General features: G+C 39.3%; 2 protein-coding genes across 3 annotated transcripts in view; both read left to right on the top strand.

The window, feature by feature from the left end:
- Positions 1-1331, top strand: part of LOC146589392 (ras-related protein Rab-10-like) — a 60565-nt gene extending 59234 nt beyond the window's left edge. Inside the window, exon 6 of the mRNA XM_085316288.1 lies at positions 1313-1331. Coding sequence (XP_085172414.1) covers positions 1313-1324 — 12 coding nt within the window. The 3' untranslated portion in view covers positions 1325-1331. The remainder of the gene's footprint in view (positions 1-1312) is intronic.
- GAREM1 (GRB2 associated regulator of MAPK1 subtype 1) overlaps positions 1-18364 on the top strand; it is a 108808-nt gene that overhangs the window by 24220 nt on the left and 66224 nt on the right. The window contains exon 2 of one of the 2 annotated variants that reach the window (XM_085316286.1): positions 1310-1453. In XM_085316286.1, coding sequence (XP_085172412.1) covers positions 1310-1453 — 144 coding nt within the window. Of the gene's footprint in view, positions 1-1309; positions 1454-18364 lie in introns of those variants that run through there. The other variant, XM_085316285.1, reaches the window with a different exon arrangement.

Raw genomic sequence — 18364 nt, forward strand, 5'->3', positions numbered from 1 at the left:
GGGGGGAAGTATCTCTCCTTTTGCAGAGACTGAACAAGAAAAATATCTACTATCTAAAACTGAGAAAGTCTAATTCTTTCCCGAACTTAAGAGTATCATAGGGCAGTGAAGAAAATGTGCAATTTGTTGCCTTAGCTGAAAGGAATGGATTTTGTCCAAACTTGATTCTGGGGTAAATGACTTGCTTTATTTTTGGCTGTAATAGCAGAGGGTTGATGGTAAAGAGGAAAAATGAAATCTAAAGCTTCCGGTGTTTAGTGCCTAAGTGTTCCTGAATGTCTGTGTGACATGTGCATGTGTCTGCTCTAAAGACACCTTGAGAAAGACCCACAAAGTGTCAGGTATGCATTTTAAGCATGATCCACAAAGTTTCTGACAGCAGGGCATATCATAGCAAATTGCTGTTACTTCTTTACAACCCTGTTCAGTACACTTTTCTCAAACAGCGTATTCTGTAGAAAACAGTGCATCTCACATGGCTCTTGCAATTGCTGGAGAGCCAAGCAAAGCGCTTTGGTGGATTGGGCATTACAACCAGTACATGTATTCAGGAAGGGCAAGGATACTTGCTGGAAATGTGGAGAATTGAGGATTTGACAGGGGCAGAGGAAAAAAAGAGAGCTCTTGGGCAGTGTTYGGGATGGTTTTGGCAAACATCAGAGTACAAGAGAGGATATTGCGAAGATGAGTTGGACATGATCTGGGTTTGGGTTTTTTTTTTTTAGTTGAATTTATGTCAATGAAAGAAGAGTTTGCATGCTAAAGTTTTTGTTAAGTGTCATTTTGTTAAATGGATTAAGCTTACAGCTATAGGAATGACTGACTGAGTAGTGAGTGGGAGAGGGGTAAATTGACGGAGTTAAAATCTCTGTATCTGAAAGTATGATACCTAATTACTTACTAACAAACTTGGCTTCAGATTGCTATAGGTTGGCATGATGCTGATCTTTTGGCATATGAAAATTCACTTTTGTCTTGATACCTTGCAAAACCTGATAGCTACTTTGTTTGTTCATAGCTTTCTTCTATCTAAAAGTCAAAATAGCCATTGCTGAATAATCAGAATTACATTGCTGTGGTACTTGTATTCAAGCATTGTTGTTTTGTTTTATTTGTTTTCTTTTTTCCTTTATTATTAAGTGCTCACATTACRGAGTGAATATTGTTCGGCATTAAAACTTGCTTAATTGCATTTTTAAATATCAAAATGTCTGGAAAAACGAGCAGTAATAGGAATAAATTCCTTACTGTGAAGTTTCCCTTATTATTCATGCAGTAAATGTGATTTAAGAAAACTACGTGTGTTTTGCAGGAGAAGCTGTAGAAGGCCTTCGAGAGAGCGATTATCTTCTGATTCATTCATGCCGACAGTGGACAACAATTACAGCTCACAGTCTGGAGGAAGGTCACTACGTCATAGGGCCAAAGATAGAAATCCCTGTACATTATGCAGGTAAAGCTATTGTTAACCTGAGAAGTTCAAAGAGAATGAATTGCCTACCAATTATGTTGATCACTTTATTTGACAGAGAAGCTAAGTGTCTGTCAGGTGACTGTGATTTAACTTTTTAATAATGTCATAGAGCATGAGAGACACTGACTTACTCTCAGAGCTACATATATCTCATTGGGCAGCACGTTGACAGAACACATGGCTACACAGAAGGTCCTTTTAATTCCAGTATAACTAATTGCATGTATTTTTCATCTGTGATGTTGGTAACAAAAGTATGAAAGTTTGAAAATACGATAAAGCGTTCAGTCAAAGATTGAATGGATTTTCCATTTCCCTGCACACGTGAGTTGGAGGGCATTTTTTAATATTTCCGTGTTAAAAGTCAGAGACCATTCATGATAATACTCAGCTTCACACTCATGGCATGTAGTGTCCTAACGTACGTTTCATTAAAAACTTCTGAATTTAACTTTCCTATTATAAACAACTTCTAGTGCTTAAGTTTAGTAACAGCTTTCTTTTTTTTCCTTCTTTTTCTACCTCCTGACTGCTTAAGCTTCAGATAAGTACCTCACTTTCTATAAAGTGTATAGCACAGGTCAAAATCCTCACCTGTGATTCCTGGAAGAAGGAGAACAGGAATTATTTGTGTGAAAGATGATTGGACTCTTGAACAAGAGTTTAGTCCGTCTTGGATCCTAGTTTGTGAAGAACTTGGAAAAAAAARATCTGCTAAGCAGGCTTACCTGCTCTTCATTCTTCATTTATTTGTGGCTTATTTATGTAGATATTGGCAAAACAAAATCTAATCTCATTGGACTACCCCTAAGATGCACATTTTGCTTTCAAATAGCCTCCAGAAGGTTCTTTTCCRTAAACCCCTCACTAATGAGACGAAAAGACAGGAAAATTCAGAAATTGACATTTAGCAGGGATACTTGTTAAACGTATGATGGATTCTGACACTGCCAAAGAAGCTTCGCAAAAAATGCTTAATGCTAGCTTGCAATATCAACCTGTGTGGTATTATTGTGTTACGGGTCTTAGAGTAACAAGAGAAGTGTGTGGGCATATGAAGGTTAGTTGTTAGAGCACTAAGGTCTAGATGTTAGCACCCACACACTAAATGTATTTAGAGACATCTTCCTTATCCTAAAGATAAGTTTATGCTGCAGTTGACTGCCATACAGAGACTTTGAAGTTAACGCTCAGTGAGCTTTACACACAGCTCTGCACTATGTGGTGTGCTGCTGGGTTACTGCTTTTGGGATCCAAAAGCTCTGCAGTATAGAGGCAAAGTTTAATGTAGCTCCTTAAAATGACTTAAGTTGGGTATTATCCTTGATGCAGTTATGCTTCTAGTTCTGGAATCAGCTTGGCTGTCTGCTCTGCTCTGCAGTGAGTTGGAGAAAGGCTGGAAGATGAGAGCATTCTAGGATCATTGGTCTTCCTGAGGAGGAAGTGTTGTTTACTGGTGGGTAGGGTCTTCAGCTGGTGATARCCTTGTGGGCTCACTGGTGCAGCCCCTTGTTTGCATGCAACAACTTTGTCTTTTACAAAAAAACACAATTGAAGCAGTTGGCAGACTGCTTTTATGGGGTACAACCATTAAGTTTTTGGTTTTAGAGCAGGGATTTTATGTCCTTGTAAGAAAATAGTTCTAAATTGTATTGCTGTGTAATTTTAGGGTTATACGACTCAGCTGATGCTGTGAGCTCAAGCTTCTGTTGAGTAAGACATGTAGTGTGAACACCCACTGTTTAAACTACCTACCAGAAAAATGCTCAGACATTGAATGTAAAAAGCCATTTAAAATGACTTTCCAAGCTTGTTTCTACTTTAACAGAGTAACTCTYTACTATCATCATTACCCTAGCAAAACTGTGATGTGGCGGATTGCAGAATGGTTTTAGTTGCAGTTATGGAGCAGAAAGGGAAGTTGAAAATAATTTCATTCTCCTGAGAGTGTGAATATAAGTACCACAAAGTCATCACTCACATATGTAAATACTACTATATAGTAAATCTTATTTAGCTACTTGCCAAATCAGGTTTTAGTGTGGTTATTAAACCTAAATATCAATAAAGCATTATTAAAGAAGGAAAAGGCTGTATTTCATTTAAACGAAATCTCCTTAATGGAACTTCTATGTTCTGCTGTCCTGCTGATGGTACTTTCCTGACTGGGAAGCTGCTATAGTCATTTGCTTTTGGGGATGCTTCTTGCTATTGTTGTCAAGAAACAGTCATGACAGCTGTTAATCTGAGCATTCCCTCTTGAATACTCTTTCCAGTCTGCTTCTCTTTAGAGTAAATGCTAAAGTTAATGTAGCATCTAGTTCAATTTTCATGTAATTAAAACCAAATGGCTAATGTGTTTCCAGCTCCTAAAACAGAGGAGGTTTTCGTGTGCGTACAGAATGAAGACTAGATCAGAATTACTACCCTGGAAGTGTCCAGGCTTGGTATAGGAGAGCAGACTTCATGATAGTCCAAGATACACCATTTAGCTTGCAGATATTGCTGTGATTTCCTTTCTTTTGATACCTATAATTCACACTTGATGCTTAAAGAGAAAGCAGTTTAGACCTTGTTACAAGCTAGCTTTATATAGTTCCTGGTACTATGATGTTCCTAGTGCTAGATTAATACTCTAAACAAAAAATGTGTGCCATCTCTATTATCCAGCCGATGACAAATGTTACCACTGCTTTTGGCTTAGGCAGGGCTGTATATCTTCACCTTGGCAAATGCATAGTGTAGTAACCGCTGGGAAGTAGTGATCTGAATTTGGAATACAGGAGGCATTTTGATATTTTGCATTAGACTTCACTATGATGCTTCTTGTCACAATGAATGCCTCTTTCTTCTATGCAGAGGAGGCTGTGGGGAAAGATTTGCAACACAGGTATTCACAACCACTTCTCAAATGTACACCTGCAAACTGAAAGTGATCTGAAGCCACTGCATGGAGGCTYGAATGCCATGGTCCTCAGATGGTGTCTGGCCCAAGTGTTACGTCTGTCCCAAGGGCTATGCAGCTCGGAATTACCAAAACAGTTTTGGGGGTTTTATCAGCTTAAGTCACAGATGTCTCCTGCTCTGAACCTCAGCTCTTCTGAGTCAGACTAATGTGCTATGGGCCACAGTTAGTTGTGTGTGTGGATTACTGCTTTGAGAGTTTATAGAATTGGATGTGGTTGCTTAAAACTTGCTGTATGGGACAAGCAGTGCAGAAGGCTGTAGAATGAACCGCGTGTGTGTGTGCTCTCATGTGTCCAATGTAATCTTTTTGTGACAGGCCGTGCTGTTGTTGATGAGTGTATGCAGTGGAAGAAAAACTTTCTTGAGAGGAGTTGGAGGCGACTGGGTTATTTTGCTTAAAACATTCACTATCATATTCAATGAGATCATAAACCCCTAAAAGCAATTGTAAAGGTCTTGTTATCTCTGTTGTTGCAACTGACGGTCCATTTGCTGTTCTGTCCTATTTGCTACAGGGTTTTTCCTCCCTCTGAAAGCAAGAACTCCTTTCTTGAGGTGATGTTAAATCAAACAAAAATGCACACACAAAATTCCCGTTTTCTAAGCTTCTAATCAGCTTTCTCCAGGTTTAAGAGGGAATTACCTTCTGCATCAGTGCTGCTATCTTTGGGTTCCTACRAGGTAGCTACTAAAGAAAATACCTCTGTAAGAAATTAGAAAGTAACACCCTGTTCCAGGGTGTGCCACACTGTAATATATCCGGGGTGTTGGAAATACTCTTCCTGTGACCTCATGCCTCCCAGCCACAGAGTGAAGGTGTACAATTACTAACACGGAGCAATTGCTTGTCTGATTGCTTAACTAAGTATATTGATAGCTTTCCTAATGTCTTTTTAAATGAAGAAATATAAAACCTTGTGATGTGAACCTTTCCCAGGTGGGGCAGCTTGTGGGAATGAGTCAGATATCCCTTCTCTGATTTTAGAACTAGTGTACAATGAACATCCTACTGAAACCTGTTTCTACTGGTTTGATCTGTTAATCATGGAGCAGTGCCTGATAGGCCTGTTCCCTTATTGCATCCTGTTAACAGGGAGGAAGACGCTGTCTGCAGGTCTTCTCAAGAGTGAACTTGTCTTTTCAGTTGTGGGGCTGGAGATCCTGGAGGTTTTGCAACATGCAGCTTCAGAAGTTTCTCTCATATCTGGAGACATACCTGCCTCTAAGACGCAGTTTTGAACTTCCAGCAGGTGTACTACTGCCTGCTCTGGGATAGTTAAAGCCTGGACACTAGGAATGTAGAGTACTGAAGTATGGTGCAAATTGGCCATCTCTTAGTTGTCTTGAGATGTTGACAGCAGCTACTGTTACCAAGTACCTGTCCTGAGTCTGTTTCATCCTTGATCTGGAAAAGCTTGAATTTGAATTTGATGATACTGGGCACTGCTGGCTGTTTACTAATACATTTGATCTTCTTTAGGTATGCTCTGTGGCTCTCTTCATGGCTTTGGAGAGAGGAGTGAAAATCAGATTAGTCTTTGATCGACAGTTTTATACTATCTGTTGCCGACTTGTATCRCTTTGGGGGCAGGGACACTTTCATGCCTAACTTCATTTTAGCCTTGTCCCTCCCTGAAGTCTGTAACTTAAATGTTGTCTACTCTCTGTGCTAGGTAGTGTTGGGCCAGATGCCCTTTTACTGAGCTTTGCCTCACTAGAAATAGAAGATGGAGGCAGGGAAAGCTAAACCCATTCTTTTGTGTAACTGGAGTAGTACAGCTCTGATGTAGTAATTTTTAGGTTCAAAGAGGTGGGCGAGATCTGAAACAGGGAGGGACRCTACTTAGGGGTATGGAGCTTATTTAGGTGATCCTTTCCAGCAAACAGATACACCACTCCCTGATATGAGACATGTTCTGCATTTGAATTTGTGTTTTGCTTTGAACTTAGCCTGGCAGTGAACTATCACATAGTTCTCCTGGAGCTCTTGTCCTATAAGTTGAATATAACTTCAGAGAACAGGGCCTGAATTCAGGCTTCTAAAAAAGGCAGGCTGTTGTGTGTGTGGTAGTGGTGGTGGGGAGTGTTAAATGATTAATGAATGCATGTCCTCAAAAGAAAAGCAAAACAAAAAACAACTCATACTTTTAGCCCTGTGATACTCAAAGTTTTTCTCTTTCAAAAGACTCTATTTGATAACCTGGAAAGAATTGCACGTTTAAAAGCTTTTCTTTGCAGGTACCACTAATAAAGCATTGCCACTAGCATATGGTCTTCAAACTTTTGAAAGAGAAATGACTTTTCTAACTCCAAATACTTGATTGTATGAAATTGCCTCAGGATTGTCACCTTTTTCTCCCCAGAAGCAAATAGAAGAAAGAATATTTGCAGAGTGAGAGAGCACTTGCATTTGTGAGAAGTGCTTGGCTTTTTAGTTAACAAGAGAGACCAGTAATCTCCTGAAACACTTGTAATTCCCTGTGTAGAGTCATTCAATGTATTTTCTGTCAGGGAAATGGTTAGATCTTAAAAGATATTTACCTGCTTGTTTCTTTGTTTAACTGCTCCCTTTTCCCTGCCAAACATTACGTTTTTCTGTTCTAGGGAATCAAGACTGTAATCTAGCAACTGTTTTCATATTCTTGGGTTTTTCAAACCTCTCACTGAGAGGTAATGGGTGAATTACTCTTCCATATGTGTAATGAAGTGAGGTAGGTTGGTTGGTTTGTTTGTTTTTCACATGGGCTTACCTTTAACAGCTGATACCAGTCTTCCCAATGTTCCCATCCATTTATGTTATTCCTTTGTTTCTGTGCCAATTCAGACTTTGGCAACTCTCTCCATTGACCTACGGTTCAATATTAAGTCGCAGCACTAAAATGCAAATACTGAAGACATATAGAAAACTGCTTTTGCTTCTGTGGGATCATGTTCTTCCAATTCCTTCACTTTTTTCCCACCATTACCCAGTTCCATGAAGCAGCAGCTTTTTACATAAGGTTAATGAAATATTTCTGCTTTGTCTGATACCCAGRATTGAAGCATTTCTCTTTTATTTCGCATTTTGTTTTAGACCTTTTGAGGAACTCACATTTTTCTATTTGCTTGCTTACTCACTTGCTTCTTTTTGTTGTTGTTGTTGCTGAATTGTGGTTTGTCCTGAGCTGAAAGAGTTTGCTCTGAGCGTATACTGTACTCGCTTTCTTGTATCATGCACTGACAGCTTCCCAGAATGCAAACTATGGATCAGAAATACCTTTTCTGTGTGGGGAGATGATTCAAATTTAGCTTCCAGTGAGACATCAGTGTGCAATTCTACATAAGRTTGTGCTGCTGAGAATGTCTTGCAGTACTCTCAATGTGGGATCTGTGGAGTTGGGGCAGACTTCTTGTGCAGTGTCCAGTTTCCTTAAAGTTACCATCCTCATATATTAGAATTAACAAACTGTGAGACTCCTTCTCTCTTTTTGTATGCATGTATGTACAGAAAAGTCTGTGAGAGAATTCTGGATTCTCTCACCCACAGAGTYTGTAGAATTTTCTTGACTTTCAGTTTGCTGGCTGAAAGTATCGAAGTTCATATCCAGCCTTCTGTTAAAACTCCATTTAATTCTGTGTTAGTTCTCRTTTGCCTTCCAGTCTTGATGGCTGGCCCAGTTCAGACATCCCAAATTGCTGTAGAATTTGCAGCTGTCAAAGGGTTGCTGCTCTTTGGCATAATCAGTATGGCAGGGTCAATTCACAGGATATTATTTTTGCCAGTTGTAGTGGAAGAGTCTGATTATATTGCAGAATCTTACAAAGAGAGAATATCTGATTTTTTTTTTTCTATTTCACTTTTTAGCATGAAAGAGTGTGTGGTTTGTAGACACAAGTTGTAATATGAAATTTGATTTGTTTAATGGGATTTGCGTGGTGTTTTAAAGTGAACAAAAGCTGGTGTTTTTCAATACAGTCTCAGCAATGTACTCTGGAGAGGAGAAAGAGGTGCATGATTTTAGATACAGACATCTTGTTCTCCTATTTTGACTTCAGCATGAGTGTAACGTTACCCTTGTTTAGAAGGGGTAAGAAGACTTGCCTCAGCATTGCACTTTGTGTGTTCTCTGCCCTTTTATTTGGGAAGAGGGAAAGGAAGTAGGAGAAGAGAGTAAACCTTGTAGCTTTTATGACTGATGAACCAAAGTGTCAATTGTCCTTCTCATACTACCCTGGTTTTTCCTTGTTACTCTAGGTCTGCAAATTTACTACTTGCTGAAATTCAGCTATAATCTTACAATCATTCACCGTAAAAACTTTTTTAAGATCTCTGTGGGCAGCAAAGAAGCTGACAGGAGATGTATCAGCTAGGAGAGAACTAGAGAGGTTTGTATGGAAGAAATTAACTGGGGAGGATGACTTTTTAAAAGATTACAGTTGAGGAAAGCAGCTAGGAAACTGTTTTCCTGAAGACTGGGAGATGGGCTAAATCACAAAGGATTTGCTCAGTGTTGCTTGRATGACTTTGCCTAGCTCTTGGCGGCTATAGTGCTCCACCATAGCGCTGTGAAGTAGTAACCATCATGTGAATGAGCCAGAAAGACTTAAGTGCTTGAGAGAAGGATCTAAAAGCTGCCTAACTTAACTACTGGGAAGGAAAAGGCAAATTTACTGTGGGAATTTGAGCAGTATTAGGGCTGCACATGAGGTTCCAGTCCAATCCCACATTTCTGGCCACTTGAGACTGCCCTAAGTACTTAGCTGAGAGGTAAACGGGARTAAGGCCCCCTCCTTTCCCAAGAGGAAGATGTTCTCTTGTTCTGTGAGATATARCTTTAGGATTTAAAAGCTAGACGTGCATGAACTCTACTGCACACCTAGCTGTTAAGCGCTTGCCGGTGAGGTTGGGATAGGGACCAGTGTTTCAGTCGTTGCTTAGTTTCCATGCACAAAGCCAGAAGTGGAGATACATCCGTGAAGCAAAAGCCAACGTTTTCTGCAAAATGCTCCTTTTCTGGTTCCTGGTTGTGAGATAGGTGGAAGAATTGCCCATTTTTATGGATTGCCAGGAGAACTATGGATAAACTAAGCATGAAGCTGCTGTGCACTGTCCTATCTGAAGTGGATGTTTGGGCAGTTGGAAAACAGTACTGGAAAAAACCTGAAGGCTAGTTAGAAGCTCAGAGAGGGTCTCTTAGCCTGTAGACTGTAACTTGAAGTCTCTAACTTTAGTGTTTTGCTAATGTAGAAGTGGTGTATTTATATATATGCATGCATGTTAGACACATGTATAAATGTGTATTTATGTATATATTTGTATACCTGTATTTGCGTATATATTTATATGTACATTTGATATACATCTAACRTATATTTAAATATACCTATAAATGCATGTGTATATACACATATAAATATATATGTATAATATATATATTATATAATATATATTTTATATTAAAAATATATATTTTTTAATCTCATCCATCTGTCCTCAGAGCTGACCGTTGGTAGGAGAATAATAGAAGGTAATTGTAAAGATCGTGGTTGCTGTTTAATTGGCAAAAAATGTATGCCTGGTTTCTTAGGCAAAATTTAAGGAAGAATTTTTACAAAATCTGTTTTAGTGGAACACAGGTGTATTTTTGGTTGATAATTCATACCGATAATATTTTTTTAATCTCTTAATTAACTCTGGTACATAAAGTTAAATTTTCTATTTTTGAATGAACAGTGTATCATGTGCAAAAGAAAGCATGTGTGGCTTTGTGGCTTTTATTAAAAATAAAGAAGAATATTAGAGCCAACAATTTGACTACTCTGTAATTTATACTCTTAATTGAACTGTAGTGCATGCTAGTAGCAGATACAGGTTGCTGCTGAAAAGTACTTTAAACCTTAAAATTTAGGGGATTTTGGTGTGATTTATTGCATATAGTTCCTCTTCTGCTTCGTTTGGCTGTCTCTTCTGCTTTTAGTTTCACTTTGTCTTGAGTTCATCCCTTCTTTTACTTTTACTGAAGTTCTGATCTGGTCAGGGGTCTAAATCAGCATGGGAGTTTGAGAGGGAAGAAATTGCCTTTGGCAGCCTAGGATTAGTCTTGGAAATCTGTTTTAGACTGACTGTGTCCGTTTTTGCTTCTCAGGATTGGACAGGGATCTGTTGTAACTGACCTAACGTGGCAAATATGGCAAGAACTATAGATGCACCTTTTTTCCTTCTTTAAAAATATAGCCCAGCTGGTAGAAATCTGCAGGATTTTTGATATTTTCTATGTATTTTTGTGGTGAGGTGGAACTGCAGAGAAATCTGTTGTGCAGGATGATGTCACCTTGTGAATTTTCGGATGCCCAAGCAGACATTTTTTCCCTGGAGCCAGTATTTGCTGTTCAAAACAACAGACGGGAAGTGTGGTAGGAATTCTTCGGTCAGCATTCTCCCCATGGAAACGAGAACACTTCGCGTCTGGGAACGAAAGCTGGACACGTCAGCGTTGCCTATTAAAGCAGCTGACGTCACGGGTGTCTTAAACATTGACTGAACTAGTGTAGCAGTCGATGCCAACAGGAAAATAAAACCATGCTATTTAAGCCATGTATAGCTGTTTAAATGGAGAATATAATTTGTGTGTTTAATTTAGCCTGTGATCCAAGACACAGGCTGTGTCAAGGAAAGACACTTCTGTTAGCTTTAATACTTCTAGGAGTGAAAAAAAACAGCTCTTTTTTTTTCTCTGTCACAAACTATTGTGCAGAGATTTGCTGTTCTCAGCTRGCAGAGATTAACTTGTTTTGGGGTGATGGGGCTGGGAGAGGGGAGGCACTGTTAACATGAATATATTTTTAGTGAAAGTGAGTATGTTTAACTGGGCAGGAAAAATATGGGTATTTACCCTCTCATTCTGAAAGACCTGAGCTTTAAAGGGAAACAGAAGCTTGTTATCTTTATTTTCATCACAGCTCTATGTAGACAGTACTCTATTGCTTCCACTCATTCTCTTTACTGCAGATGAGAATCCAACTTTTCTTTTGAACCAGAATGTCCTCTTTGATCCCAAAGGCAGGCAGAGCAGGAGCAAAGGAGGAAACACAGCATACACGTACATGCCACACGTAGTCTTTCATGGATGYCCTCAAACTAGGAACACTTGGCTAGTGAACCACCTGTCACAATCTAAGACACTAACARATGCTGCTGTCATCTTGGATGGTTGATACCCATGTAGAATAAGAAAGAAGTTCTTAAGTCTTGCTGCTGATATGTTTTTGGGGGAGTCACCCTCACAGCACTCTGTTCAAATATTTGCCACTAGTTCAGCCTTTGCCAGTGCTGCCTGTATTGCAGTAGACAGGGAATAGCCAAGGCTGGCTGGCTGTGCTTGTACAACTGGAACAGTTCAGGTCGCAGTGTTCACCTGATCTCTCTTTTGGCATATGCGTGGACCTGCTCATCACACCCTGCTTTTGTCACAGTACCTGCGCGCACACGCACACACACACGCACACACACACACACACACACAAAAGGAAGAGAAATAGATGATTAGGATGCACAAGCATGTCTGAAGATTTTGACCAAAATAATGGGAAGTGAGTTTGTCTTGTTCTGACAGAAGAATAGATKATTATTATTATTATTATTATWAYATTAGTAATCTTTTGACTGTGGCCAAGTGTGTGTGAGATACATACCTATGGGCAAGAAAGGTTGTTCGGCAGGAAGCAGTGGTTGGGGCAAGCTATCTCTGAGAAGATGCTGCATGAGCCTCTGCCTTTCCAAACTCAAAAATAAAGGCTGTGTAGGCCAAGTGTGATTTGTTTAAAGCTTGGCAAGAAAAGTAAAACCATGATGAGATGATACACAGGACTGGTTTTGAAATCCACTTGTTTGGCTACTGTGTCTCTGTTAACTTGCTTAATTACCAGGGTTCAAAAGTGGTGGTGGTGAGGAAGCAGATTTAGACATTTGTTACACAAATGGCCATGCCTGAAAAGAAGACAAAGTAATGCTGTGTTTTTAAGACTTGTGTGTGGCTGAATTGCGAGATCCTTTTGAGTGTGAYTTGGAAACTCAGCACCAGCCTTTGGGAAGGATGTGTTGCTCAGAGACAGTAGAGCAGAAATGTTACAGCATATTGTATGGTGCATGATTGTGTTGGCAGCAGGTTGAGGGGGGGTGATCCTGCCTCTCTACTCAGCCCTGGGRAGGYCTCATCTCAAGTACTGCGTCCAGTTCTGGGCTCCCCAGGACAAGAGAGACATGGAGCTACTGGAGAGAGTCCRGCGTGGGGCTACAAAGATGATCAGAGGGCTGGAGCACCTGCCCTATGAGGAAYGGCTGCGAGAGCTGSGCCTCTTCAGCCTGGSRAAGAGAAGMCTGAGGGGGGATCTTATCAATGTGTACAAGTACCTGAAGGGAGGGTGTSAAGGGGACAGAGACAAACTCCTTTCAGTTGTCCCGTGTGACAGGACAAGAGGCAATGGGCAGAAAYTGAAGCACAGGAAGTTCTGCCTGAYCGTGAGGGGGAATTTCTTCSCTGTGAGAGTGACGGAGCACTGGACCACGTTGTCCATAGAGGCTGTGGAGTCTCCTTCTCTGGAGATYTTCAAGGCCTGCCTGGACGCAAACTTGCCTAACCTGCTCTAGGTGACCCTGCTGAGCAGGGAGGTTGGACTAGATGATCTCCAGAGGTCCGTTCCAACCTTACTGACTCTATGATGAGAAACTCTATGAGTAGAAATTGGAATTATGGTATGGTAGTAAATCAACTCTAATCTTCTCTAGACATGATTGGGATGTGAGATGGGAGAGATGATAATTATGTGTAACTTCTCACGGTATCAAATTTTTCTYGTGAAGTGCTTTCATATCTTCTAGGAGGACAGTTGCTATAGAAACATAGTATGTGAATTTAGACAAACTTACTGAATAAAATTTTATGGAGAACTTGAATTTGACTTTAGAGATGGTATTGTCTTAAAACAGTATGTAAATTGAAGAAATTCTGACGTTTATAATAAGACTGACTTAGTGTGCTTATTTTCCTATCTGGAAAAACTGCTTTTCTGTACTCTGAAAAAGAGACTTAGAGATGCACTTGAAATCCTGTTTTTTTTTTTTTTTTTTTTTTTTTTTTTTTTTTTTTTTTTTTTTTTTTTTTCCCCAGCCCAGCAAGCTAAAGGCAGTACTAAAGATGCACAGCATGGACTCAAAGGTCTGCCAAAGCTGTTCTAGATACCTGTAGGGTGAGCGCAGACGTGCATGAACCACCTTCCTGAGCTGGGAGCACAGGCTTCTTGATGGCAGCCAAGCTTGGCTGATCTTGTCAGCATCTACTCGTGTAGATGGTGGGTGGTGAGGCGAGCAGCAGGGGGGATGTCACAGCAGTGCTTAGAGGCAGAGGGACATGCTGGGATGGGGAGGGGGGGGGCGAAATAAAAGAGACAACAGCAGCAGTCTGCCTGGGTGGCAGTGGAGGGCAGGAGAAGGAAGAGGTGGTATGGGTGAGGCTACGTTATGGGATGTTGGGAAATGCCTGTCCACAAGGACAAGGTGCTCTGCCAACCCTGTTTCAGGATCATGGCTCTCATTTCTCACCTGCAACTCTTCCAGAACAACTGAGTGGTTATAAATACTACGATGCTTGGGAAACTTTCTGGTATCCTTTTAACAAAAACTTAAACTGTATTTCTGGTTAAAACTGTAACRATTAGAATTAGGCTTGTCTAGAAGAAAGAGACATATGGCAAACAAATGGCCCTTTTTAATGAGCCTCCCACTCAGCAGTTGGCTGCTCATCCAGTTTGTGTGTGGCACAGTGTTAGAGCAGCATCTTAGTGCCAGAAAAAAAAAGCCTGCAACCTTTTGGTTGGCAAGGCAGGGGGAACAGGACAGGGGACACACATCATAATGTAGCTGTTAAAGAAGGACAAAGCATATCAGCCTCTTCAACAATTTATTACCAAAAATAAAAAACAAAAAAATGAAAAGTGAAAAAAAAAWTTTCTAGAATCTAGTTTAGAGAGCTGGAAAGCATCCAGTTCTTCACTTTTCAATGGTGGTTAGTTACCATACATACCTTTTTATGGCACATGAGGGTTTTTTTTTAAATGATAAAAGTAACAATGTCTTCTGAAAGCCACGGTAGTCCAGAAGGCCAGTGAGTCCGGAAGGCAGCTGACCTATAGAATCATATTAAGTTTAGCTTCCACAAATACTTACCTGAAAATACTGTATTTGGTAGCCAGTAGGGCATTTGGAGAGTAGATAGCACTGTTGGCCTTAACGCCTATAAGCTAATATGGTATGTAAAATTTCTGTTGACCAGTCTCTGCTGTCACTAATAGCTGTGACTGATCTAAAAGAAAATCGTTGCCAAGGTGTAGCTATGTAAGAAGTCATGCAAGTTAAAATGTACTTATTCATAACTTCCTCATTCAACCTTATGACTTCAAATGAATTTGTAGTAAGGTCAGGCTGTCCTTCAACAGCTAACCTTGCCTGGTAAAGAATATTTTGTGCTATGGCTGTGACTTTTAGTATGGGATCTGATATTGATATTCAATATTCAGTTGTACTCAAATTACAGTAAGTTTTTTTTTTTTTTTTTTTTCTTTTTTTTTAATAGTAAATGCAAGAATACCTTGCTCTGTGTCATTGTGGTACTCACCTCTTCAAAAGCTCTGCTTTCTTGGAAAACGCTGTGGTGTTCTAGCTGTAATATAGTAACACTTCTCCCAGGTCCTCAGTGACCACTCTAAAAGTGCAAAGTACTTTGCCACCCTCTGCTTGCAGTTTGGGACTACTCAGCCCTATGCTAAAAAGCCAGTGCTTGTTTTATAGACTGCTACTTTGAGTGTTGTCACCACATGGTGGTTTAGTTGGATCATTTGTCACTATAAGAAAGAGGTTTGTTAAGTATTTCTACAGAGGAGAGAGGGGGCCTGTGTGGAATTGCTTGCAAGAAGAATGGGACGTATTGGGGTTCGCTTAGGGTCATTGCAGCAGCCGAACACAAGTAACATTTTGGTTGATAATGTGTTTGCTCTATCTTCTGATTTAAAAAAAAAAAAAAACACTTTTCTGCTCTTTTAGAAGAGGATAGGAAGCAATTAGCACCAAAGGCTGCGTGTATCCAACTCTCTTGATAAGACACCAACTAGCTATTGTAATGTAATCAAACTTCTTGTAAGTCCATCACGATAGCAATGCAATTGTTTAACCAGCTTGGAAACCGAGGCTGCATACCGTTTCAGTCAGTACAAGGTCTAGTGACTGACAAACTGATTTGAAATGTCTGTGGAAGAGCTGTTCAGCTGACCAGCACAATCTGTTTCTTCTATTTGTCTGCAGTCTGACGTATTTGCTTTTAACCTTGTGTCTAACAGTGGCTTTTGCATGTTGCTAAGTTTTCCCTCTGCAGACTTTGCCGGGAAACGTGCCAGCTGAGTAAGTACATACAACCTTTTCTATTTCAAATTACTGATGACCAATTATAGCAGTACAGTATGGAGAGGCAGAAGGGAAGATATTTGGCTGTGTAGGTATTTGCCAAGCCATTTTATCATATTAAGGTGTAAGTAATAACCACTGTATAGGTACAAATACTAAATCTCACTTTGATTTCATTTCAAAAGTATCTGTATGCCAGAATGCAGACTGTTCCCAGGTARTTTTTTCTTTGTACACAATGAGTAAAAATCATTAAGCATCTCAGTGGGCAGAGTTTGGTGGCAGGAGGAGGGTTTTTGTGGCGGGGGGGGGGGGAGTTACACTCTAATGGGAAAGTAATGTTATTTAAAATGCAGCAAAGTTTTCTACTTAATTTTATAAGTGTGGTTGAGTTAAAAGGTGTTCTTTGCTGCTGCTGGGATGCAGGTAGGGATTGCATTGTAAAGCATAGAGGGAGTACACAGTTTTATAGCAAGGTAAGTTAAGTAGGATGAATCAGGAGCTGGTAAGTCCTGCTGACTCCACAGTAAAYGATAGAAAGTTTTAGTAATGACTAACTCTCTCCTAGCAGGGAACRATAAACTAGTAAGACTTATTTCTGTTGTCTTTGTCTAGTAAAGAGAAGAATAAATTTAAAGCAACACAAAAACAGACTTTTAAGTTTTCTGCTTCTGTGATTACTCAATAAATGGCTGAAAGAAAACTACCTGGTATGCAGTTTTTAATATAACTCTTCAGACTCTTGGAGTTAAATGAAATACTGAACATTAATATCACAAAATTTCCAGAGTGTAGAATGAAGTTATTTAGTTTTAGTTTAAAATAAAATAAAGCCAAATTTCTTTTCCTCAAGCTTTCAGAAATGAACCACAATATGAAGGCTTCTGAGAGGATTACTCTGACCAAATCCCCAAATCAACAGCAGTAAATATCTGCTACTTTTTGTGATACAAGGCTGTTTACCCTCCCAGGGTAATAAAATTTTCTGCGTTAAACAGCCATGATGTTCATAAGCTATGATGATTGGTAGGAGCTTTGCTGCATATAGATAGAGGCACTTTGAAGGGCTGTTTAGCTGATAAAATTGTTCCATCTTACCTATATCATAGGAACCAAATGTGTGTCTTATTTTGCCTGTTGCTTATATGTGYGGTTGTATGTGGTGATGGTCAGGATTGATTATTTTAATTGTTTACCTTCATAGTCAGTCACAGTGATCTTTAGATGCSTTTATAAAATGAAGCTGAGAAGGAGGTGAGAACTGCTGAATGACAGCAAATCTTGCTCTTCAGAATCTGAAGTGAAAATCTCAACTGTTGCATTTTGACCCGCAACACCTGAATAACACTTGATCATTTGATCCTCTTTGTAATTTAGTTGGATCAGTTTAAAGTAAACTCTCTTTTCAAAGGCTGATTTAAATGTTTGTGAAGCTCAAATTCTTGTATGTATAGCTATTTGGAAAACTAAAATATGAGATCCGATTGGTTAACATTTGCCCTAGGCTTTACTATCGACTTCAGAAGAAATCAACAGTAGAAATAACTTGGATGTTTTTTGGCAGTTAAGGCTTTTGTTTGTTATTTTCCTTTGTTGGAGGAATTATCTTGGGATTTGAGATAGAATACTTTGACTAGCATTACTAAAAATGTTGCTTGCCCTCTGGGAGTTTTGTGTACTAAACAAACAAACAAAACTACTGTTGGGGGCAAAAAAGGAAAATGTGCTGGTATGTGAGGGATCACTAAAAGGAATAAAATGCACACTCTTAAATAATATTTTCACACATTTTCTGTGAAACTTTAATTAAAAAATAACCTCATGTGTGAATTTCTTACTTCTGGGGTCTATTAATTGTATGCAACCAAAACTTTGTATTATTGTACTATGGAGCATATTTGCCCTAAGAAAGCCATATGATATAAGCATAACCCAGAAGTTTGTCTTGAATGAYTGGTCTTGTATTTCCAGAGCTTAGTAACCCTGATCAGATAATTCTTCATCAAATTATATTCTTCATTTAAAAGAATCATTAGTTTTTCATTTTAGTAATTCCTTATCAGAGGAGAAGATTATTCTTTTTTCTGTTGTAGGAGGTGATTGATTACAGTATGTGCTTCAGTGTCAAAACTTTTGGGTAACATTCAGTGTAAATTGAAAAGCAAACAATATCAGAGAGAGACTAGATAAAGGTCTTAATTGGCTTCTCAGATCAGAAAAATGCTCTCTATACATAAAATAAATATAAGTAATTTTGTAGAAGCATGTAATATCTCCTAAATTAAGCAATAGACTTTTTTTYCCCAACAGAATAATAAAAATCCCACTAATTTCAGTGAAAGCAGAGCTAGATTACYGAAAAGGGCTCTTGAAGAGCCTGCTTCTACATACGTGGAAAATACTTATGTTCTCTGGTTTCATACTTACACTGCTCTGATTCAAAAGGTGAGCAGTATGAGGGAGCAGTTTGGATGACCTGTAGTTATTTTAAC

Source organism: Rhea americana, unplaced genomic scaffold, assembly GCF_003343005.1.
Source record: "Rhea americana isolate MKP2758 unplaced genomic scaffold, rheAme1 scaffold_46, whole genome shotgun sequence".
Taxonomy (NCBI): domain Eukaryota; kingdom Metazoa; phylum Chordata; class Aves; order Rheiformes; family Rheidae; genus Rhea; species Rhea americana.